The 25,915-nt window shown below is 47.0% G+C and overlaps 1 protein-coding gene across 5 annotated transcripts in view; it reads left to right on the top strand.

Moving 5' to 3' along the window:
• Positions 1 to 23,724, top strand: part of LOC120897138 (ATP-binding cassette sub-family G member 1-like) — a 29,035-nt gene extending 5,311 nt beyond the window's left edge. For 3 of the 5 annotated variants that reach the window (XM_040301784.1, XM_040301783.1, XM_040301785.1), the window contains exons 3-9: positions 9,336 to 9,939; positions 17,719 to 17,848; positions 17,928 to 18,133; positions 18,234 to 18,808; positions 18,895 to 19,707; positions 19,796 to 19,896; positions 19,969 to 20,469. In XM_040301784.1, coding sequence (XP_040157718.1) covers positions 9,428 to 9,939; positions 17,719 to 17,848; positions 17,928 to 18,133; positions 18,234 to 18,808; positions 18,895 to 19,707; positions 19,796 to 19,896; positions 19,969 to 20,469 — 2,838 coding nt within the window. In that variant the 5' untranslated portion in view covers positions 9,336 to 9,427. Of the gene's footprint in view, positions 1 to 9,335; positions 9,940 to 13,037; positions 13,559 to 17,718; positions 17,849 to 17,927; positions 18,134 to 18,233; positions 18,809 to 18,894; positions 19,708 to 19,795; positions 19,897 to 19,968 lie in introns of those variants that run through there. The other 2 variants (XM_040301787.1, XM_040301788.1) reach the window with 2 other exon arrangements.
• The last annotated feature ends 2,191 nt before the right edge of the window (positions 23,725 to 25,915 follow it).

Below are 25,915 nucleotides of genomic sequence, written 5' to 3'. Positions count from 1 at the left end.
GCCGCCATCGATGACCGCACACCGTAGCGAGCCCCCAGAACCTTTGACCGGCTCCGCGAGTGCACCGTGCACTGAGCTATCCCTAAAAATAAGTGCGCCGTACCATGGCACGACCGGCACAGGTGCGTCACAATATCAGGGAATACCTTGTGCGCCAGGTGTGATGTGTGTCCTCCTAGGGGCCCCTAGGCTCGTGTGCAAGAGTGATTGTTACTGTTATCGGCTGTTATCGAGCCGCGTCGCGCACCGAGGGAAGCAGCACATGGCGGTCGGCCAATGTTTGGGTGGTAGCTGATATCGATAAGCAACAAAACACGGAAGAGGAACTGCTGCACCAGGCCACCAGGTGTGCCTAGTAACGTGCTTAATGATTGAGAGGTGATTTGAACGGTCTCGCACGATGAAATGTTGTTTCGGAAAAAAAATCAGTTCAACAGGCATCTGAATCTGTTGATTTCGCAGAATAGACAACTCTAGTAGTAGCATACACACAGCAATCATACAAAAAAGGGTTGGAAATCGATTATAAAACCACGTTGGAATTGACGAATGAGTTTTTGAGGGCTTAGGAAAGGATTTCCAAGAATTTCATATTTGATGTTATTATTGATTGAATTCGTTGAATCAGTTCAACATCCAGTAGAAATGATTATGGGAATATCAATACACTCATAAAGTAGCATTTGACAAGATAAACCAGTTTAACAGCACAATATAACACGGAGGATTCCAACCATGCATTAGAGTAATCAAAGATAGGAAAAATACCTTGAAAAACGACAGCTTTGTAGTAGTGTTAGGTGGTGAAATATGTCAAATGAACCATCATTACATGGCTGATGCATATGTTGTTAGCAAGGCCAAATATTGAAATAAAATAGCTCAGATTAAATACATTCCCTCAGAAACCACAACACTGCCTAACGGAATGAACAAAGTTGTGATGATATTAATGTCTATCTAACGATCACTATGCTCTCGCCCCTGGATGGAGTTTAATCAATTTTGATGATTCTTGCCACCGTCTTGCGGGTGCGCACTAAAATTGGGAAACTCATAGACCATTTAACAACAGGCGCCTATCCACAACCCCCTTCAAAAGGGATCGGTGGCAACAGATATGCATGCCTAGAGGGAGTGGAGTACATGAAGCAAATCCATGCTCTACGCCATTCTCGCCGTGATTGATTTGATAATCGATAGGAGAACAGCACAACCACACGGCGGCAGATAAAGCTGTCCGATTTTTTGCCACACACACACACACACTGCTGCAATATAGCAAATTCATCGACGCTCAATGGTGGCCATTGCGGTTGATTTATCGGCAACGATATTGCATCGACCGGTACGAGAGGTTTGTCTTGCTTTATTGACCATTCATCCACCGTCCAGAAGAACGTCCAAGCACCGAGCACCATCGGGCTAGATATAGATGGATGGACAAAGCTAACGTGCGATTATTATGCCCTTACGGTACATGCCACCCCCGTCTTTTCACGCCAGTCTGTCCGCCTACGGTATATGTCGAAAGAACTCTCAACTGATTGAGCATTGTTTAGCAGAGCGGACACCTTAACGCCACAGGAAACACAGTTGTGCTATCGTGTGTCACTGGCACGGGCGCGAAATTCCTCCACTCGCTAATCCGTCGCTCGCACTTTTGCTTTCCGTTGGTCGCTTACGCGCTTATTTCGCTTTTCCCTGTTACGCCCGAGTCTGAGACAGTCTGACACTTTTTTTTGTGTCACCTTCTTCAGCCCTAAGTACACTTGCACTTGAGCAGCAGAGCGCAGCTCCGAAGAAACCTCTTACCTTGGGCTCCTCCTAACGTTCATAAGCAAAGAACGCTTTTCCTGCACGGGTTTCACGACTGTCGCCTCGTGGCAGCAAGGTTAACATCTTTATTTTTTTTTTTTGTTTTACGTAATTCCCATTGCCATTGTGGCGTTTCCTTCGATTATCGTTCCGAAATGGCTTCCCGGTTTAATGTGCAAGCGGCGGCTCCGGTTCTGTGGGTGGATGGGGGTGTGGGGCCGATGACTTTTGCACGAGGACCATTTTTAACGTAACCGTTAGAGGCGAGAGCACGTTGGCAAGAACTTCTTGCCTCGTTGGCTCGTTACATGAGGTTTTTCGTTCTGTATCTGTCTGTAGTCTGCTCACAGCGAGCTTCTGTTCGTTAATTTTCCTGTTCGTTCTCCTCTAAGCCCACCGGTGATTGGTGGCGGTGGAGGGGACACTCCCGGGAGCATCAGATTGCTTGCGTTTTGCGTTGCGTAATTAAAAGATGTCCTCGGGTGTGATATAAGATTTCTTTCGCCAACAACCCACCCGAGCGCATTGAGGGTTTGCAATGGGAACATAAAACACTGGTAAAGGTCAATTACGATTTCTCGGAAACCATTGTAGGGAAACCCTGGGAAGGATTTTAATAAGCAATGTATTGGGCAGGAGGATACGATTTGTAGGGCTTAGGATACTCGAAGACACCCATGCTGCTTTTTCAATGTTATAAATATGTTAGTTTTGAAAGGTTCTAATAGATAAAATAATCATGTTACGATGATTAAACCAAATGGCTTTAAATTCGTTTTTAGTATTATTGCTAATGTCCGTAAAATAATTAACAAATGCGACCAAATGCAAATAAATATATTTGTAATGAAAGAAGCGGATACTGAACGAGCCACTAAGCAAAGTATGAAGTCAGAAAATAAATTCCTCCCAAATCCCAGACGAGCACACAACCAATCGCATAATATTTCAACGATCAACTAGCGGAGAGATTGAACGAATATTTGCGAACTTAGTCATGCCGGCGGTATGGCACACACATCACGAGCTTTGTTAGCCTACCTCAACAAACGATTAGTCAACAATTTGCCCATTGATTGCCCCACCACCAACCGCAGTCCTCCCTACACAGCCCAGTTCTGCTGCCGTGCGGCGTGTGCATTATATTTCTTCCTATACCCTCTAACCACTATCAATCGAATCCATCCCCACTTAGACCCAGACATCCATTTCCGATGAAATACGGTACGCCGGTACAAATCATGGGAAAATCGCACAACTGTTTTGTGCTCGCGGCAGGAAACGGTTTGCTACCGTTGTTTGAATGCAATCGATCTCCGGCACGGCGTGTTGGATTTCTGGCTTGTCGTCGCGGTGTCCTGTTTACTGCCTACACGGATAGTGAGTGTCTAACGTGGCAGACAGGGCGTGGATTATTGCTGTGCATTTTTCATGCATCAACTAGCCACTCCCCACTAGCACATTCCATAATTGTTTTCCCTTGCACTTCGGTGCACTTTTTTGTGTGCCAATTGCACCGAAAACGATAAGCGAAAACTACAACAGGAGCGGATCAAAATGAAACAAAACTTTCCCAAAACTATGAATCAAATGCAGATGAATGCACTTTGCAGGATTATGGTTGCTAAAAATATGCGATACGACGAATGGCGAGAAGCGGAGAAGAGCACACGAAGCACGATGTAAAGCTTAGGATACGATATAAATTGCAAAAAAGAGAGAGAGAACACACCACAACATCTGCTCTGTCCGCCTCCGTAGTTCAAGTGCGGTCCTCTCAAGCCCACACTTTCCCCTCCACCTGCATGGTACAGTACAGTGAGAGCATTTTTTCTTCACTGCCATACCAAAGCAGAAGTGGAAGGACGCGAAACAAATTACTTGCTTCGCGAAACGTTAATGATTCAAAAGCGTAACACTTTTCTGTTGGCCGGGTTGTGTTGGTTTCGTTTCTAAGCTGCCCCGGGTGTCTGTGTGTGTGTTTGTGTTCCGTTGTACAGCGTAACGGAAGCGAATGTACACTCCCCGTCCGTATCGTGTGACTAACATGCAGCCTCCATCCTTGTGCCCCGACCCAAACCGACCCGAAGCGCAACGCCACTCTTTGCTGTGTGCACTTTTTTAACCGTACCAGTGGAATTGGGTCCCCATCCTATGTGCTGCAAGCGTAGCAAATGGAGAACAAGACACACACAGAGCGAACCGATAAAATGGCTCAGACACAGCTGGGCAGGAACAAAAAACCCCCGATCTACGAGTGCAGCTGCACTCGGTGCACCAGGAACCAAACCGGCCGAACGGGGCGCGCGAGAGTTTATCGTCCATGTTGGTGGTTGGTGCTGGTTGGGTGCTACCATCATGCTGTGGCGCAATGGCGTTGGCAGGAAGAGGCGGCTGCTTACGATTCTTTGTTTTCCGTTGGGTTTTGCCGGCTGTGGGTGCGGCGTGCGTGTATCTGCTGGCGGGTGCTCGGGGGGGGGGCTCGCGGATAACGCTCTCAAGGGCACTCTCAAATGAACTTCAATGAATGGCAAAATGTGCAGAAATTGGAAAGCTTTATTCCGAGGAGACAGGGAAAAGTGGAAGTGTAGTTTAGTGATGTGCTCTCTGTGATGCGACCCACGACTCGGATCCGACTCCAACTATTGTTAGTCCGATTCCGACACCGGCAAAATGGAACAACTAGATCCGCCCGGAGTCGGAGTCGTTCGGAGTCGTCCGGAGTCGGAGTCGTCCGGAGTCTTTCGGAGTCGTTCGGCGTCGTTCAGAGTCGTTCGGAGTCGATCGGAGTCTGAGTTGTCCGGAGTCGTCCGGAGTCATTCGGAGTCGACCGGAATCGGAGTTGGTCGGAGTCAACAGGAGCCTTTGTGCTTATGATCAGACATTTCGTTTCGTTGTGTTTTTTTTCTCTTTCACTTTGCGCGTGCACTTCTTATACAGACCTTTGTTTCAAAGGCCAACCTTGGCCGACTTCAGACGACTCTGGATGACGCTGTTTGTAGCCGATTCCGGATGAATCTAGACGACTCCGAACGACTCCGAACGACTCCGAACGACTCCGGACGACTCCGGACGACTCCGGACGACTCCGGACGACTCCGGACGACTCCGGACGACTCCGGACGACTCCGACTTCGAACGACTCCGAACGACTCCGGAAGACTCCGGACGGCTCCAGACGACTCCGGGCGATTCTGGGCGATTCCGAACGACTCCGTATGATGCAGGGCGGACCTACCTTCCGGAGTCGATTCCGAATTAATCGGATCCGAGTCGACTCCGGATTTTTGCCAACTTTACCCATCACTAGTGTGGTTGTTTCGCCCACTGTTTCGTGAGTCAAGTGACTTTAACTCATTTTCAATCACCAGAAAACTGGAGCCAAGCGTGAATTATACCAAAAATCTGAATTCATTTGCAAAGTAACCCGCAAAGTAAGAATGAGGCTACATTTTCTGCAGTTAAAGCTAAGCACGACCTAACTTGTTCGTTTTCCTCAACTCACAAACCTCAACCACAGCTGTAAGCTCATCCATTTCTAAACGCGTATCGCGTTTCTTGGTCAACACGCTGCTCGGAACAATCCTCCTCTCTGTTTCGTACCGTGATGTAGAAGAAGACAAAATCAATTTAACCTTTCATTTTCACACCGAAAGGAAATCAGTGCCAACAAGGAATGCGGAGAATGTAAACGAGCATACCTTTTAAAAAATTAACAACACCACCAATCCCCGCTTTCAATCGTACGCCTCGATTAGCTTTTTATCGGCAGCCACAGGTCGAGCACACAGGAACTGTCCAACTGATGATAGGGCACAAACTCGCTGTGTCCAAACCCCATTTTCACCAACCTCAGTTTGGGGTAAAGTGACACTAACCAACGTCAATTTCAGGGGTTTCCTCCTTTTGAAAACATGTTTTTTTTTTTTTTGTATCAAACTCTTCGCTCGCACAAGCACCCGCTTTGTGCTTCACGTTCCGCGTCTGCTGTTTTTCCCACCTTTCAATGCCGGTTTTAGCATCTTTCCATGTTGGTGCCGCACGATGCTACGGTACAACAAATACATAAACAAACAAACAAAAAAACACACACACCAACCCATAGCTTTAATGGCACCAGCGCTCTTGCGCCAGTGGCAAAGTGTCATCAAACGTTTCCCATTTCTGGGTAAAGCCTCTGGTAGGGGGACGGTAAAGGGCGGCAGGCAGCAGCAACCAGAACACGGAAGGCGAAACTGCCATCTCGGGGCGGATAGCTGTCGGTTGGTCTAACCGGCGCTATTAAATTTATCACTGTCACCCAGTGTCAGTCAGGTCCGGGTTCCCTTCGGCCAGGTACGGCCACCCGTCCCGCCGTTTTTCCGATGATCTTCCGGATGATCGAACCGATACGTTTTCCTTGCAAAGCGTGTGTATGTGCATGTTCTAAAGCAAAACTTTAGCAATACCGTTAAAGGATAGAACGAATCGGCAAACAAAGAATTTAAACCCACTTCTGGCTCTCCTATGCTCAGCCCTTCCGCCAGGCAATCCGGTTGCAGGAGGACCTGCTAAAATATTCCATCCTTAGTTTGAGTTCGACTACCGGAGCGGGCGCTCTCTCCTTCTCTCTCTCTCTATGGTTTAACGATCGAAGCCGACTAAAAATTCGTTTTGAAGTTCAATGTTCAAGGACCTGCGGGAGGCTGACTGGTTCAACTTTGTGTGCGGGTTCTTTTTGTCCTTCGCGACCAAGCGCCGGTTGGAAGTTGCCACCAACAAAAAAGGCACTACCCAACCGAACGTACGACCAAACGACATACGCTTTTATGAGCTTCTATGAATAGCGGATCGGCAAACTGACGGCATAATAAAGTGCCGCCCGGTTGCATGCAGCGGATGCATCGGTGGCGTACATTCTTGGCACCACACATCTATGTGTGTGTGTAGGGAAACAACATGCATCCTCTCTCTCTCTTATGTTGTTGCATGCATAACGGCTGGAGTCATTTTGCTCTTAGAAAAGTTCTAAATACACCATTTGAGTACCAAAGCATACGGTTTTCAGATGTCACTGTTTTGGAAAACTATTTCACCTGAAGGTCTTTCTACAGTCGGTGGCTGGGGAGTTGACGTGTGTGCTCGTGAACCTTTTGGGTAATGGGGAACGTGTCCACAAACGACCACCACCAGAGCTCCATCGCCCTTTTTGTGCACCTCCGGTGGGAATGCTTCCAAGTCGGGGCCGCATTACAGTGTCTAACAAAAAAACACAAATCGATATGCAAATAATGCTCCCTCTCGCCCTCTTCCCTGAAGCTACTGCCCTGCCCAAACTTCTTCAACACGCCACCTACCTTCCCGTGCTCACATTTCCTTCCGTTTGCACCGCTCGGAAAGGTGATCGCGTTTGCAACAGAACGGCAACACAAGCACGGCCTGTCTTGTTCTGTAAAATGGATAGCATTTCCGGCCGGGCTCCAAACTGGACCTCCGAAAGCGCACGTCGTCTCACGCAATGAGGAGAACGCGAAACAAACGCTCGACAACAATGTTCAGCAGCCCGGCTTCCTTCCGCCCTTATGTGTGCGAATGAGAATATGTGGAGAGCCGTTTTGGCTACCGGAATGTATGATTGTTTTGTTTTTCTATCCCCCGTTTCATCACTTTTCTATGTTGTGTCCACATTTGTAATGCTGGCTGAACCGACAATCGGACGCTGAAGGACACTTGACTAAAATGGGCATGTAAACCCCCAAAGGGGGGCATATTCACAGCGTCTTTCGAACACACAGCAGGCAACAAGAACCTCCTAAACATAGCTGTTCTCCACCGTTATCACGAACTGTTTCCTGTTCACTTTCTGCAACTTCGCCTGTGACACAAAACAAAAATGGCGGAAGGCATTGCTTCATGTTCCAAGTGTGTACAACACGGTCGCACCATACTGCACACACACTGGCACTGTCGGCTGCCACCATGCTTCTTATACCACGCACCCGCTGTGTGGAGATCCTGGAGCAGCGGCAAAGAGAAAAATTGCATCGAAAACTTGTCGCTGCAATAAAGTTCCCCTTTCCTGCGTACCGTGGTGTCAGGGGTCAAGGCTTTGCGGATCCGGTGGAAGAGACGAAAAGTTAAAACTACTAACATTTGCTTCCAACTGGTGGTTTCCAGTGTGATTGGATTTCTTTCAACACGGACGTGCAGTTTGTGCTGAGAACTTACTATCCCCCCCCCCCCCCCGCCTGAGGGAAAGAAAGTTGGCTTTGAAACATTAACGATCAGGCTAAGTCGAGCTGAGGCTGCCTTTTACAACAATATTCTTTGGCTTTCAATAAGACGTAAGGCATATTGTAGAAGATGCTCATTTCTGTTCTGTCATGGAAATTGGAGCAGTAGCACTCGCCGGGATTAGAGGGTTTTCCAGGTCAGTTTCGAATATGCACTTCATTACAGGGTTATCCAAGTCAGTTTCGAATGTAAACATCGTTATTCACCGCGTGCAAAATGTTATTCCACATCGATTTGACTTTACTTTTCTATTAATAATAATTTCTTGAGGGTTTTCCATATCACTTTCAAATGTGCACATCATTATTCATCGCCTACAAGATGGTTTTCAACAGCTGTCAAATGGTGTATTTGCATGATACAGGGGTTTTCAAGTCACTTTCAAATGTAAACATTGTTATTTAGCACGTGCAAGATGTTAATCCACATCAATCTGATATTTCATTTCCATCATCATATTTTTTTATTTCTTCAGCATGGTTTTTAAACCCTCTCTTGCTGGATTAAATTTGACAGTTCTTTGTTATGTGTTGAAAATCATGTGTTGAAACTGAAAATTCTTTTTGAAGGAAATACACCATTTGACAGCTGTTGAAAAACATCAAAGTGACTTCGAAAACCCTGTATCATCTGTATTCCAAGTTGAAATTTCCGTTTTTACACATGATTTTCAACACATCACAAAGAACTCTCTAATTCAATGCAGTTTGAGACGTGTTGAAAATCATGCTGCAGAAATTAAAAATTATGATGATGGAAATGAAATATCAGATTGATGTAGATTAGCATCATGCACACGGTGAATAGTAACGTTTACATTCTAAACTGAATCCCCCTACATTCCTTCTTACTTACTGCGGAATTGAAGTAACGCAATTTGATAATTGCAATTTACTATAACAAAGCAGCAGATGGAAGAACAACAAACCCACATCAAAGTACTGTGTTTATTGATATTTGATTATGACACATGTTCACCTAGCGGGTAAAGCGGATCGATTATGCTTATCGTCAAAATCCTTTCAATGTGATTGGTTATTGGCGTGGTGCATAATTTAACATAAATCGCACGTGCGGTTAAATAAACAGAGCCCCAGCTGGCAGCTACCGTTACGCTACATTAATACGCCCATCAGTCGAGTAGCTTTGCGGTTCACAACTAAACCACACACACACGATGCTTTAAATCTTTTTCTGTTCTATTTTTTTTAATTAAATGATATTTCTCTATCGCTTCGTTACAGTCTGCGTTACGTCTCCTCGCAGTGAAGCATCCTGGAAGGATAGCCGCACGGTGCGGGTGGTGTAGTGGCGATCGCCTCGCCCGGTCAGCACGATGGACAGCGGTATGATGACCGGCAAAACAAACAGTGACAGTGCTATGCTCGGAAGCATAGGTCATACCCACGGTCACCCACACAATCCGCTGCGACAGCATTCTCATCCATCACCGGCATCACTCCAGCAGCAGCAGCAGCAGCAGTCCAACTCCCAGCAGCATCTGCACCATCACCATCACCATCAGCAGCAGCACCATCCCACGGACAGCCTGACGGAGGTGTCGGTCGTGGACATTAACGCATCGTTGGCCGCATCGGCCCCGCTCATATCACCACACGTTGCGGCGTCGGTGCATCCGATCATCGTACCGGCAGCGGCCGCGTCGACAGCGACAGCAGCCCCAGGCACTGGAGCCATCGCACCCGGGCACGTGCCCAGCTTCTGCAACATTCTGAACGCCTCCAACAGCAGTGACCTGCAGGCGGTGGCGTACAATTCGCTCACGCAAAACGTGCGCTGCAAATCCCCACCGACGCTGGTTGATAATCTAAAGAACGGGACAATCGGGTAAGCAAACAACAAACATGCCAAATGGGAGGATTGCTGAAGAGTATAGTAGTGCAGCGTTTTGTGGGATTATCTGCTGAAGATGATGCAATATGGCTGACAAAGGTCATACTTTAAAGCTTCGTACTTTATCTAGCGCTGCTCTTGACCTACTGCAAGGGATAGAGTCATGCGCCCCTAGTGCACTACCTGCCGTGGTAGTAGACCCTGATGTAAACCACTGTATCAGGTGAAGTGCTTGCAGAGATTAAGACGTACATCAAATAAGCGATACACTCAAATCCCTGCGATAAGATAGCTGCAAAGCACAAATATTGCATAAGATGATAATCATGAAAGATGCTTTCCTTATTTACAAAAGATGTCGGCTCCAGCAGCCGCTATTCAGAATTTACCAAAACAAATTGCCAGCACACATGTACGCCAATGTTCACAGTTACCCAATTCTTTCCACGTACAGCCTACAGTGTTTACACTTATTTGCCTCCAGTGTTTCTCACACTATAGCCTCCCTCGGATGGAAATCAATGTGTGTTTGGGTAGGGAGAAAAACAGACCATCAGAAATGCCGCGTTTTTTTGTGCAGATCGATGAAAATAGTTTCCCCACATAGTTTCATTGCTGTGTGTCTGCAATGCATCAGCGGCAGTAGCTTTACAGTTTTCAAAATAAACAGTAATAACTTTTCATTGCTCAAACGAATCCATTGGGATTGGTTTTTACTCCCCTTACTTTGTGCTTGGTTAAGTCAAAGCATAGCATAGCATCGCATCGGTCATCGGAGTACTGGGGAATCAGTGGCGCAATCCGTTTTACTATATGCAGGCCATAAGGTATAAGACAATCCTGCCGCAAAGGGACATCCATTTTCTCTAGCGCTTAATTATTCACCAAGCGTTTCCATTTTTTTGTTCACATTTTCTGTGGAAGTGGAAAAACAAGAGCAAGCGATAATGAAGGCAAAATGTCAATGCTAGGAAATAGCCCACCTTGTGTCCAAGCTAAGACATTCTGTGACGGCGATCGAACATAAAGCACCCGTTAGTCCGGCAAGTAGTTGCCGGCCTCGTAGTACAGTCGTCAACTCGTACGACTTAACAACATGCCCGTCATGGGTTCAATCCCCAAATAGACCGTGCCGCCATACGTAGGACTGACTATCCTGCTATGAGGGGAAATCAATTAGTCACTGAAAGCCAAGCCCATAAGTGGTACAGGCAGGCCTTGACCGACAACGGTTGTTGAGCCAAAGAAGAAGAAGTCCGGCAAGTCTTCAAGGGCTGCGGCATCAGTTTGGGAGCTGGACGCCATCGACGGAAAGGCTGTTTCTTCCTTCACATTTTACTTGAAAGCAGATTTCATGCAATTCGTATCACTGTGGATCATCACTGTGTCATCATGTAAAGCATCACTGTGGATGTAAAATGTCATTTTCATCCGTTTGTTTTATCACAAAAATAAAATGAAGCCATGATAGTTCCTAAATGTTGGGCTATGCGTATGCAATTCCGTCACGAAGGATACGCCTGGTGCCGCACTGCATAGATGCCGCCATGTTTTGCCGCCATTGCACACAAACCATAAGTCCCAAACAGCACAAAAATGCAAATCTTGACACACTGAGTTAACTCCACCGCTGGGAGAGAAAAAAGCCAGCGCGACTGGACAACAAGCTAATACGTGTCCGTCCAGAACCGATGACGCATTCAGGAAGTTTCTACAAAGCGAAGAAACTCGATTGAAACTGAGACCACGATTCCTTCAATGGTGGTAGACACATTGCTAGGCATGCTTCGCAGGAAGGTCGTTGGGAATGTGGGGATGCGCTTAATTCGATTGTACTCGTTCTGATCCGAGCAGTGCGGGGCTGGCGCCGTGTGCATGTGTGGCTCTGCAAGTGCACGGCCGATGGTCGCAATAATATCCCGGAAATTGTACCGGTGATGACGGTGGAAGCGGTGATGCTGCAATTTAATTTAGAGTGCAATCGTGTCCCGACTAACGGTGCACGGTGCAGTCGTGTACGGGGCGGGTTGGGAAATGGGTTGAAGCAAAGGTTTTCACGTCATTTGGCGATCACTGCATAAACTGATAGGGAAAGAAGGAAAGTGGGCGGAAATGCAGGAAAGCCAACGGCGTATAAATGTATCATAACTTTGAGGTAAGCTTAAGTTATCTCATCTCTATTGAGTTGTGCTGTTGAGAGCTATAAGCACGATCAATGGGGGAACAATATGATTTAGTCGCACGTGCAAAAACGTTTATTACAGCTCTTTTTGACACATTCTTTCCGTTAATTACATACTTTTGTAGGGCATCACAATACAGCAGCTTTTGTTGGATGAGACTTTGATATGCCCATTTTGATACGTTAATTACTTGTCCAGTTGTCAGATAAGAACATCATCTGTTTAATGATATCACGCTAACTACGTTATCTAAACTTCAGCTATATATTTATTCAATTAAAAGTTACCAGACCACCTTGTGCCATAACAAACTCTCACTTAAAACCAAACAATCACACACCTATGATGCAACGATGTTTTTTTGTGCACCTTGGTACGAACTTTGAAGCCGTTGCGGTTCCTTTTTGTGTGTGTGCCGTTGGCTCCACTAGCCGGCACCACTGCAAGAAGCTCTATGCTCTATCAACTATCCTCCACCCACACGCGTCGTCAGCGCACCCGGGAACACACCGATAGGAAATTAAATCTAAATTGAGTTTAATTGACTCCAACAAACCAACACACGGCACGGTGTCACACCGTTGACGCGCGATGCACCGCCATCAAGCAAACCAAAGGTGATGTGTGTCCATCAGAAGTCAATTACTTTGCACCGGCTGGGCCACCCCAAAGGGAAGCTCTCGGTGAGCTATCGAAGCACTTCCTTCGCTTATTCCTTGCTTCATTTTACTTCGGTTAACTTCTTCTTCGGTGCTGTTAAAAACAGTACCACATCTTCCCGGTTCGTGTACGCCAATGCGGCCGTACAACTAATCGAAGCCGTAGTTTTCACTGCCGGGAGAAATCACACGAACAGTTCTTTGTTTCCCAGACCAGCACAAACACTAAAACAAAAACACTCAACACACACACCCACTTGCCCTCGAGCCTAATTGAGTGAGATCGACTCCAATGTGAACGATGGACTCATGATCTCGGGCGACAGAACCCGGACGCCAGATCGAATCTTTGCAGCAACCACAGTATGTTAGAACGGTTCCAGCTGATCGGTGGTGCTCTGTTGAAGTGTTTTGTTGTGTGAACATTGAAAGTGCGATCGACCACATGGACATGGAAGTGGCTGTCGACGCCATGGAGCATCCTCACAGTGGAACACCAGCGGACGGTTCGGTGCGTGAGCTGCCCGCACTCATTTGCGTACGTCCAACTTCGCCCGGGGGTGGATCGGCGTTCCGATTAGGAGCATTACCACCGTCGGGATGCAGCAGCCTGGAAGATCTGGACGACACGGTCGAAGGGACGACGATCTATCAGCTGAGCTGCGACAACCACTACAACCTAAACTTTTACGCCAACCGGTGCGATTCCGGGTCGGATGCGGGCAGTATGAAGAACTTCAAAAACCATCCGACGACCGTCTGGGTGAAGAGGTAGTTTGACCCTGACTCATTTCTAGTGTTGGTGTGTGTGTGTGTGCCAGACGATAATGTGTTTGGGTGCGTGCATTTGATAAGAAAGTAGTGCACACTGCTATGTCCTCACACTCTGCCCGCTGGGTTGACTAACCCAATTTGGGAAGTGGGGTAGGATTTGTTTGAAAAGCTGCTGCTGCTGCTGCTTGGTTGGGTTGGAAATGGTACGTAAATATCAACACCGATTGGACGTACGCACCTCCAGCTGACACCCAAATGCGTTTAGCATGTTATGTCTTGCTACGCAACAGACTACCCCTTCATACCAAAACCTACACATCCAGGGTGGTACGTGACGGCAAAGGTCCACGATTTCCATCACGTTGCTCAAGCTGCGGGTCAATGCTACTCGCGGCGGGGAAGGTCGATTGAGCGCTTTGCCCTAAAAAACGGAACTCACTTTCTACGCCAAACGTACCCGCTTAGTGTTCGTTTATCGAGGAGCCTCAGTGCGTCAATTTCGTGTTATTTTCCCTGTTCAAATGATTTCAATATGAATCAATATTTCAATATTTACATGAATCAATATTTCAAATAAAAATTACACATGTTTTGCGGAATTTTTATCGCCATTAATTGTTTTAATGACGAACTGTTTGGTTTTCATTTTTAATTGTTTGTTTAACGAGTTGCAGCAGAATGTTGAATGATTCACCCGACCAGTATTGACTAGTGGCTAATTATTGTAGCCATACTTTATCGTTAAGCAATAGCATTTCTAATCTGCGTATTTTTTAGGTAAACAAATATCTTTCTTCTTTTTTCTTTCAATCACCTCCTACGGGCAATATACAACATATGTACTAAGAACTAACCAAAAACCGTTTCATTTCAATTGTACTGTAAACAAACCAATATGAACCCAGATCGAGCTCCTGGTTTCCCCCGTTACACGATCAAAAACAGTTCAGGGTTTCTTGCCATTTTTCCTCCCTTTTCACGGTACATGGCACACCACAGCGAGGAACCACAACCTACCCAAAACAATACTTCAGAATTAAAATAAGAAACAGCATGCCATCGATCGCCTGGTCGGTTGGTTCACTGGCGTTGCGATCCGTTCATTTGCTCTTTTTTTCCTCGTTTTGCTCGTCAGTTGTACAGTGCATCAACGGCCCCCCGGAACACCCCGCTCCTCGTGGCTGAAGGGGCGATACAGTCGGTCACTTGGTGTGGTTTTATTTTTAAAATTCGGCATTCTTCTCAAACCTTCCCCCCCTCCCCCCCTCTCCCTACGTTTAAACACGTTTGATCGGTTAGAAGTGCATGTGTACCGAGCTAGACGGCAACCCTAGGGCAACACGCATAAACAACGAATACCGGAAATTTATAATCGCTCGCGAGCGATAGTCAAAAAGCCAAAAAGTAAAACATTATTAAAGCACGCAGCTTTACAAACCCCAAAAACAATCCCACTGAGTGACGCACCCCGCGGAGCTAACGGGTCCTGCTGATGTAATTCCAATGCATGTCACGGTCGTGGTCGTGTGAGGGTCACATTTGGATTTTGTTTTTTTTTTTGTATATGCCGAGTGCTTTGCTTTGCTGTTCCTTGGTTGCCTAACCTTAGCCGTCGTCTTGTATTGTTCAGTCTTCTTCTCTTCAATCGATTGAGTAATGTGAGCGAACTTTAAGCGGCTTCTTATCAATGGGCCTTCTTGCAATGACATTGAACCCACCGCGCCCGGTCCAGTGATTCCAGAGACAGCACCGAGCCACCAGCACGACTCCCTTTGGTTGAATTTACACATCATCATTCCACCTGGTGGACCGGTGGACTTCCTCGTTGTTTTTTTGTTGCCACTAACAAATCGATTCATTTCGTTTGACATCACCTCCTCAAAAACGGTGATGCGAAAATCGCGTTTTCAAACCGTTTCACATATCTCCAAGAGCCTCTGAAGGTCTGGAGGTGCTCAAGGAAGTATCCATTCATTGCTGATTGACGCCTCCTCCATCGTTCCCGTCAGGTGATCGGGCTGGGGAGTTAGCCGTCCACGACAATAAGTAATCAGAAATTGCTGCCGAGCGATTAGCGCAGTACCAACAATGCCCCAATATGCGGTCGATGGTTATCAGCAGCAGCAGCAGCAGCAAACGGCAGGACGCGTCCTGCTGCACGATCTTTGCCTTTTAGTGTACCATTGGCCGTTTTAAGGTGTGGACTGTAGTGGCGTTAGGTAGAGCTAGGCGACGGAAACGGTTCTTGAGGCATTTCGAACCCGCGCGGGGAAATACAAAGAAACGGAATGACGCTCCCGTCCGAACTATGGTGAGGTGAATGGTTGGTGGGAAAAAAAACAGTTGTATTCTGAAAGTGAGCTTGTGTAACGTTGTGGTTGATGCTCCTGTTTTGTAGTTTTTGGGTTAATGAGCTACTTCAGAGCATCTGGAAATACGCGTACAAACATCTCGATGTTAACAAACATCCTATCTGAATCAAGAATTAGCGCTTGTTACACTGTTCCGAGAAGTCGAGTGAAGTAGTCCTCTGGTATGACCCCATCGTATCCAACAAAAACGCCGCAGTGTTTATGTAAATACACTAATTAGAAATGATGTCACTGTTGGTAACGCGTGGATAAGCATGATACATGATCCTGCTTCTGCTAACTGCACTGACGTGTGACACCAGCTGACCGGAATCGTCCATCCGCTGTGAAACGAATTCGGGATGGAGAAATTTAATCGCCTCCGGTCACGATTCCACCTCTCCCGCATTACTACAGGGACACATACACACACGTACCACCTCCCGGTGTGATGGGCAAAAGTTTGACACGGTATGAAGGACGGTGGCATAATGTTAATTAAAATTTCCACTCAATGTTTCTACCTCTTCCACTGAGGACCCACACCTCCTTTCGAGTGAGCGCGCGTGCTGAAGGTGGAAATCGATTTATTACTTTCTAGTTATGTTTTGCTTTCTATCGTTTTCTTACCCTAAATAAGGAAACATTCTAACCATCGCCGCACGCCAAAGCTTCTCCTCAACCCGCGCACGGACAGTGAGACAGAGCTTTCAAAGTATAATGTATACCACCCCGCTACTTGCATATGCTTACCATAACATCGAACACAAACAGACAGAGGGCAAACCAAACTCTACCTCTTATAATTAGATCGATGTTTCGGTAGTGTGTCGCGTGGCGAGGATCCATTTTTGTTGTTGTGACTCCGGCTCCGCTAGACCGTAAAGTAGGAAGTCAGCCTGTTTGCGTAACGAAAGGCAACCAAAGCAAAGATTTACGGTCCATACCAGTGCCAGTTCACAGCGTCAGGTCGGGAGGAGGAAAAACCTACCGTTAAAGCGTTATACCAATCATTCCACTCGCCGAAAACGACGAAAGCGAGTTGTAATTTATGCCCGTCTAAACGGGCTTACGGCGACACACACAAACGATCGCATTATGGATGGCTACCACCATGCCCGACCATGCTTTGGCCGGCTTTTTCGCGCCCGTAAACAGGTTAGCACAGGGCAAGGAAACTTCCCTTCCCGGTGGAGAATTCGAATAAAAATCATTAGCAATGAAAATATCCTCCATTGTGTGTCGCCTCGAAGCGCGACGATAAAACGCAAAGTTTACGCAATTTCTGCCGACGCCCAAATGAATTCTAATGGGCCTCCTTTTCAACACCCCCAAAACCTGCGGGAGGGGATTTTTTGTATTAATTATTATGAGTCCAATTCGTCACCGTTACTGTACGCCACAGAAAATTGAAGGGGAGAGGGGGGGGGGGAGGGCCAGGGCGAACTGGGTAATCGAGATTAAGCACCCTAATATGCCGGGAGTGTTCTGCCGCCCCGGCATGACGAATTAATTGACGCTTGGCAAGTGTGCTTTTTGCCTCCTACATTACACACACTAATTGTTGATGCTCATTAAACTCTCATCGGGCTGGTGCCTGCAACCGGTTACCGGGAGGAGAGTTTCAACTCCATTTATGAGGTTCACATTATAACGCACCCGTTAAGCGTGAAGCAAAATACACAACAAAGCTTTTAGAGGTTTTGCTTTTCCATGTTTTAACAAACACGGTTTGCATCGAAGTTTCATCGAACTAATCGCTCATTACGGTTTTGTTTTTGTTGTTTTCTTTTTTGCCTTCTCCAGGAACTCCCAAAGCGCTCTCTGCAACGGAGCCATCATGACAAACGGACAGACGAAGGACTCGAATCTGGCGCACGGGCTGGTGCGCAAGGTGCTGAACAACAGCGATGGAAATGGACAGAAAAAGCCAATGGTAAGCGATGATAGACACTCTACCCCTCTACTCGCTCGATCAAGCTAATCTTTTCGTAACTTCGACTCCGCGCTATCAGGTATCACTCACGCATTTACCAAAGAGACCTCCGATCGACATCCAGTTCATGGACATGTCGTACTCGGTGTCCGAGGGGCACAAGCGAGGCTACAAAACCATACTGAAAGGCATCAACGGGAAGTTCCGCTCCGGGGAGCTGACCGCCATCATGGGACCGTCCGGTGCTGGCAAAAGCACACTCATGAACATTCTCGCCGGCTACAAGTAAGAACTTCGCTTTGACCCTTGGGGCCCTTCTTGGGGGCTTAAATGCCAGGACTCATATCTTTTGCTTCCAAAACATTCACAACCCCAAACATTGCAGAACGTCGCATCTCAGCGGTTCGGTGCTGATCAACGGCAAGGAGCGCAACCTGCGCAAGTTCCGCAAGCTGTCCTGCTACATCATGCAGGACGATCGGCTGCTGCCCTACCTGACCGTGCGCGAGGCGATGATGGTGTCGGCCAACCTGAAGCTCGGCAAGGATATTTCCGTCTCGGCGAAGCGGGCCGTCGTGGAGGAGATCATCGAAACGCTCGGGCTGCTCGATGCGGCCAGCACGCTCACGCTCAACCTGTCCGGCGGCCAGCGCAAGCGGCTGTCGATTGCGCTCGAGCTCGTCAACAACCCGCCGGTCATGTTCTTCGACGAGCCGACGAGCGGGCTGGACAGTTCCACCTGCTCGCAGCTGATCGCCCTGCTGAAGTCGCTGGCGCGCGGCGGCCGCACGATCGTCTGCACCATCCACCAGCCCTCCGCCCGGATATTCGAGCTGTTCGACAATCTGTACGTGCTGGCGGAGGGACAGTGCATCTATCAGGGGCGCGTGAACGGGCTGGTACCGTTTCTGGCCTCGCTCGGGCTCGAGTGTCCGAGCTATCACAATCCGGCTAACTATGGTAATTCGTAATTCGCTTGCAATTGCTATGCGTGCGTTGCCCAAATGATAATAACCGGCTCTTCCTGCTTCCCTTTTTTTTCCCAGTGATGGAGGTGGCGTGCGGGGAGCATGGCGACTGGAACAGCAAGCTGGTGACCGCGGTGAACAACGGCAAATGCAACAACTACAATCAACCGCTCGCGCAAAGCAAGAGCACCTCCAACAAGAACGTATCGCTGGACGGCACGGCACCCGGTGCGACCGAGCGGGAGGACGAGCTGGCGCTGCTGAAAACGGTCGTCAGCACTGGCGACTACACGGCGATCAGTATGCCCCCGGCCAGCAACGCCGCAGCACCCGAGGCACAGCTGAACAATGAAAGCAAACAACCGGCGGGCGGCACGGACCGGAAACCAATGCTTGGCAATGGGGCAGAAGCGGCTTCTGCCGCTTCCCAATCCACGACCACCACCACCACCACCGCTACGACCGCTGTCGGTACGACGGGTGCATCGGTCAACCCGTCGTCCGATGCAACTGGCCCACTGCTGCCGGCCGTGGTGGTACCGCCAGCCGGGCCGGCGCAAACGCAGCCCGGTTGCAAGGCGACCTGCACCACCTCACTGCTCGACTCGACCGAAAGCGTCAGCATAACGGTGCCGAAGAAGCAGGCCGGCTTTCCCACCTCGGGCTGGATGCAGTTCTGGATACTGCTCAAGCGTACCATGATCACGATCATGCGCGATCAAACGCTCACGCAGATGCGGCTGCTGTCGCACGTGATCGTCGGCGCGATCATCGGCATGATCTATTACGACATCGGGAACGACGCGTCGAAAATTATGAGCAATGCCGGGTGCATCTTCTTCACCACGATGTTCACCATGTTCACCGCCATGATGCCGACGATACTTACCTGTAAGTGTGGACGAAGGTCGGGTCGAAGACCATACTAACGACCGAACTAACCTATCCTATCTGCTTGTTGTCCCACTTCACTCCTCAGTTCCCACGGAAATGGCTGTGTTTGTGCGGGAGCATCTCAACTACTGGTACTCGCTCAAGTCGTTCTACTTCGCCAAAACGATCGCAGATCTTCCATTTCAGGTAAGGTTTGCTACATACTGTGACATTGTCGCTGCCTGAACGGCGCAGTCTCATCCACTTCCCACCTTACAGGTACTGTTCACCAGCGTGTACGTGATCGTCGTGTACTATCTCACCTCCCAGCCGATGGACCCGAAGCGGGTGGGCATGTTCGTGCTGATCTGCATCCTCACCTCGCTCGTCGCCCAAAGCCTCGGGCTGCTGATCGGTGCCGGCATGAGCGTGGAAACGGGCGTCTTTCTCGGCCCGGTCTCCACCATCCCGATCATCCTGTTCTCCGGGTTCTTCGTCAACTTCGACGTCATCCCGAGCTACCTGCAGTGGGTCACGTACGTCAGCTACGTGCGGTACGGGTTCGAGGGCGCGATGGTGTCGGTGTACGGGATGGAGCGGGAGAAGCTTGCCTGCACCGAAATCTACTGCCACTTCCGCAGCCCGAAGAAGTTCCTCGAGGAGATGTCGATGGATAACGCGGAGTACTGGATCGATGCCACCGCCCTGTTCGGCTTCTTTATCGCGCTGCGCGTCATCGCGTACTTTGTGCTGCGCTGGAAACTGCATTCCATCCGTTAAACGTTAAACCGCAATCGGAAATCGCTCCGCTCCCTCCCCCTCCAACTCGATACCAAAGCCCCTGGACAGAGAGCAAACCGTAAAACAAATCACATCATCCAGCACTAAGGGGACAAGTGCTCCACGGAAGGATACCGTTGGGAGTACCCATGGCCCCGCACCCTAAACACTGCTCGCCAGCTCGCTCACCACCGCTAAAACCACCACGTGTTGCTTGCTTGCCTGCCCATATTGCTGTTCTTGCCCCGCCGATCTACCGACTTGAAACGGAAGTAGCCAAAGTAGCGCCCCGAGCGACATCAACCTTACACAATACACACACAAAAACACACACACACCACAGCCTTTCACCGTGAAGGAAGCAGGAAGCGAAGGTGGGTCTTACGCCTTCGGTTTTATACTTGTATTTACCGACAGACTAGCGACAGTGCATCTGGGTCACCTCCGCTCTGCACCACTCTGTCTATTATTAGCCTGTGCATGGGGCCAGGATGCTGTGGGAGTGTTTCTTTTCCAGCTCCGTTACACAACCCGTCTCCATTTTAGCAAGGCAAAGTCTTTTCCTACTCTAGATGTATATTTTAACTGACAGAAGCTCGTGCTCTATGTAACGTATCGCATTGTCGCACCTCCAGCAGATGACAATATCCCTTCTTTTCCCGGTAGTGCAATATAGCAAGCAATAGAGGAAAAGAGGGATGGTTAGGGCGGCTAAATAGCGAATGTTCAACCCTGTTGTACAACAGACCATACAAAACAGACCAATCACATAACACACCCAAACATACACACGCATACACATGCTCGCTCTTTCTCTCTTTCAAACCCCCATAACGGCTACACTCATTTAGAAGCAGTCGCGCAGTCACATTAATCGATGTCCTTTAAAAAGAAAGTATTACAGTAGTATTTATACCTCCCCCGGTTCTGAAGCGTGACGAGAAGTGGAAAGCAAAAGTCAAACCGTACGCAAAGCGCTTAATAATAGCATGCAAGCATTACTAGAAACAAAAGTATAGTAAAACAACTCACATACACAAACATCGTATAATCAAGACGAAAGAGGAAACCATAAAACCATAAAGAACACACAAATCACATAAGCGGTGAGTCCCCGAACAAAACAAAAAAGTTACAAAGAAAACAAAAATAAAAAAATGAAACGAAAACAAAACACATTTATGCATATAAGGTGGGATAGAAAGTTTTTTGAATCCGCTCGTATAGGCAACCAAAACCGTATATAGAACAGCGTAGCATATAGATGAAACAAACGATTGCGAGAAAGAGAGAAAGAGGGAGCACGAGAGAGTGAGAGAGAGAGCAAGAGCGAAAAGATAAAAGCGAAGGAACCCGATATAGTAAACAACAAGAGGAGGTGCAAAAAGAAGTTAGTCATCCGGTACATAGTTTAGTGCAAATTTTAGTCAAAAAAAAGTTTTACTTTTACACAATTCGGCAAAAAATGAGACAAGCAAATATAATTAAATGATGGAATTAGGAAAACAAACAAAATCGTTACTTGATTGCGGAAAATCATTAAGAAGGTGAAGAAGAATGCAAAACAAAGCGAAAAACTAAAGAAAAGATAACTTTTGTTTTCTTCTTCGAAATGGTTAAGAAACAAAATTAACACAAAATTTCAGTTTGGTAAAACAAAATAACATCAAAAACGTCCGTGCTATAGAAAGGAAACGTTTTCTTTCCTAACTTTATTTCTTTCTTTTTAAGGTGTTTGCGATTTGCGGCAACACAAAAAAACAGCAACAAAAAACATACACAACTACGCAAGAAAAGTAGCAAAACAGAGATCGTATGCATAAAAAGAACCAAACGTAATAAGAAAAGCGAGACCACAGCGCAACCCACACATTAGGAGCCAGCGGCGGCAGCAGCTGGACGATATCAGCCAATGAATGAATCATGTTGTTTTTTCCCGCCCGACATAGAAACATAGGAAAAGGGCACGCCACTTTAGTTTAGTATGTAAGTCCCAGCGTGTGCGTGTGGGCGTGCGTGGGCGTGTAGGTAGGTGCGGCAGAATATTCGGGAATTGAAATTTAAACGAACCGACTGCAAAAAGAGACGCAATTTGGCAGGGGTTTTCAACACAGCTGAAAAGTAACGAGGGTTGGGTGAGCCATCGAAGTGTGCGTGTAGAGCAACCGAGGAACGGTAGGATAGGAATGTGTCGTCGGGAGAAAAGACCTTTGTTCCCCTTTCGGAATCGTTTATATTCGTCTTTAATTATTTCCTCTCTGTTTGCGATATCAATCAACGTTAATAGTATTTTCCTGTGCACTTGCGTTTGCTCTGCAAAAGGTGTGATGTTTACGAGTGTACGGGGAGAGGAAAAAAGTTCTTCGAAACGAAGCCATTTTGCTTTTTTGCACTATCAAACGTATTACTTTATATAATCTTTTTGCGCAGAGCAGAACTATACCCCTGCTCTGAGTAGCTATCCGTACGGTCAGCATTTTAAGTGATATTATTTTTCATTAGCTAAAGAATCAACAACAATCTTTTCGCGAAACCGACTCTGATTCGGGTACGGGTTACTCAACCTATATAACATCGTCCCCCGTATGGTACGCACGCGAAACTTTGGATATTTTGTGCTTTAAGTTGCCTATCCACATGCTACGTAGTTTTACCACTCTTACACATATGTACAATATCTAATTTTAAGCTGATAATTAGTTATGCGAGCTGTCCCGTGTGTACGTGCGGGGAGTCGTTTAGTGTCCTAATTTGAAAACAGAAGAAGAAAAACCACGGTGATAGGGAACCAGTGTGAGCATGCTTAAAGGAAAGTAATTTATTTTATGAATTCTCCAAGCACGAAGCGCAAGCGCCCGGCAGTTTGTGTCCGAGGTTACTGCCGCGAGGCACGAAAGCTAGCAACAAAGGCGCTATAAACAGAAAGAAGTATGTGTAGCAATGCAAAAAAGGGGAAACCATTTCTGCGTGTGATAAGTGATAAGTGATTTCACCAACCAAACAAGTTATAAAGTGCACGAGAGGTATTGGGCGACGAAAAGGGCTGAAAAGGACGAAAGGTTTGCTCTCACGATCAGTACACACGCGTGTCACATTTTCTGTCGCTCGTGCGTTTAGGATTTCTAGGAGCATCATATTAGGAACACATTGTAGGGCACTAGGGTTTGGGAAGGTATGGAAAGGAAGAAAAAAAAACATACAACAACAACGGGATGATGGGATGGATGAAATAAAGAACCCAAATTTTGAAACAATCGCGATGTGTGTGGTCTTTTCGTTTTAATGGCGTTTTCACTTTTTCGGCACAGTTTGAAAGAAATAACGTATGTTTGCAGTGAATACCGAATTTAAAACATTATAGGTAAACCTAAAGGGCAATCCTGGCTTTACAGGGGTTTCCAAGCCAATCTCCAATGTGCACAGCGTTATTCATCACTTGCAAGATGTTTTTCAACAGCTGTCACATGTGTTTGCATCACAATAAAATTTCAATTCATCCACATGATTTTCAACACATAATAAAGAACTGTCAAACTCAAAACCAGCTTGTGATGTGTTGAAAATCATACGAAAGAATTGCAAAATATTTGTATTGCAAATACAACATTGACATTTGTTGAAAAACATCTCGCAAGCAATGAAAAATGTTGTTGACATTGGAAATTGACTCCAATTTCAAGCCAGTTTCGAATGTAAATATTGTTATTCACCGCGTGCAAGAAGTTATTTTACATCACTCTGATATTTCACTTTCATCATAAATATTATTTTAATTTCTTCAGCATGATTTCAACACTTTAACGGCCTGTTTATATCGGTTTTTCCCAGGGGTCACACATACCGGATCACATTACTCGTTGAAATTGTAAGTGTTGAAAATCATTTTGAAGAAATTTACAATTATGATGATGGAAATGAAGCGTCAAATTCGTTAAATAAACGAATTTTGCGAAACGAATTTTTACACCGAAACCTTTTCGATTATATTAAAAATTGTATTTTTTTTGAAATTAATTCATATTGCTTTGAATGCCACACAACTGTACGAATCAAACCCTTCTATTCTTCAATGAATCAAGTCTTTGTATGCTTGAAACTGACTAAATCGAATTAATTAAACCATCCCAACTGCACGCATTACGGCATCACCCAAGTACGGTTGGAACGTAAGTAAATGAATCAAATAATTTCCTAACATATTAACCTTTTCACTTATGAATCCTGCAATTAAACCACCCACCATATACCGTTTGTTCGGTTTTAATTTTATTACACAACATAATTCAACTCCTGTTACATTGGAAGCGATCGAAGAGTAATTATCAGTACTGCGATAGCGCTCTATTGCATTTTTTCTGCCCCAAAAACGCCAAATCTTTTTTTCTCGGTACAAATTAAAACGCTGCCCCATTCACGACACCGATTCAGCAACGACATCAGCTCTCACCCTCCCACCCTGTCGGCAAAATATGCACACTCCAGCACATCCGAACCCCCATGTGCGTGTGTGAAGAGTAGCACATCCGAGCACCTCCAGTGCGAAGAGCAACACAAAATGAACCCATCCCGGTCGCGCTTCGTTTAACCGGTCACGTTGCAACAGACGTGAATATCGGTGACAGACCGAGCAAACCCCCCCCTCCTCCACCCCCCCCCCCCCCCACAAGTCTTTCCGCTGGAGAACGAAACCGCCACCATAAACACACACCAACGGCTCTTCCGTTTTTTTGTGTGTCTTTTTCGTTTCTTTACCAAACAACACCACACGAAGAAGACATAACAAAATTAATACCGTCCAATACGTAACCAACCTTCCAAATCCGCCTCCTTCTCCACTTGAACGTGCAACAGAAAGCCGACGGTGGGTAACGGCCAAGAAGTCCTTTTCTAACAGACACGCTACCAAACCCACTCTACTTGGTAAATTTTCCACCAAACCGGGAAACCCGACACACACACACACACACCGGCACAAGTTCATTGCTCACGGCAGGGATGTTCATTTTCTTGCTACCATTGCGGCAGGTTTGTCAAACCACTTGCAACTACGCTCGTATGTGCGCAACCCGCGGTTGCCCACTGCTCTAATGCTACACAAATTGATATAGTAGTCATCGCACGGAAACAGAATGAACACCAACCGATTCATTTGTCGACTACCACCATTCCAAACACCAAACAGAGGGGGGGGAGTGGGAGGAGTGGGCAAGGTAGTGAGAGGTCCCCTTTCGAAGCTTAACTACTGGGTAGGGGCAGCCAATCCGCCCACCGCCCGCTCGCTCAGCTCGCTCTCCTGCACGCGAAGCGACAAGGTTTGACACGTGAAAGCACCGGCAACGCGGGGGTAGGGAAAGAAAACAAACAGCGAAGGAAAACCTTTCAGCACAGCCCCGAGAGATTATGATGGAACCGGCGGACGGACGGCCCGGTCTACGATCAGTCCGTT

This window comes from Anopheles arabiensis, chromosome 2 (assembly GCF_016920715.1).
Source record: "Anopheles arabiensis isolate DONGOLA chromosome 2, AaraD3, whole genome shotgun sequence".
Taxonomy (NCBI): domain Eukaryota; kingdom Metazoa; phylum Arthropoda; class Insecta; order Diptera; family Culicidae; genus Anopheles; species Anopheles arabiensis.
Note: the sequence above shows the minus strand (reverse complement) of the source record. Positions and strands in the feature narration are given on the sequence as shown.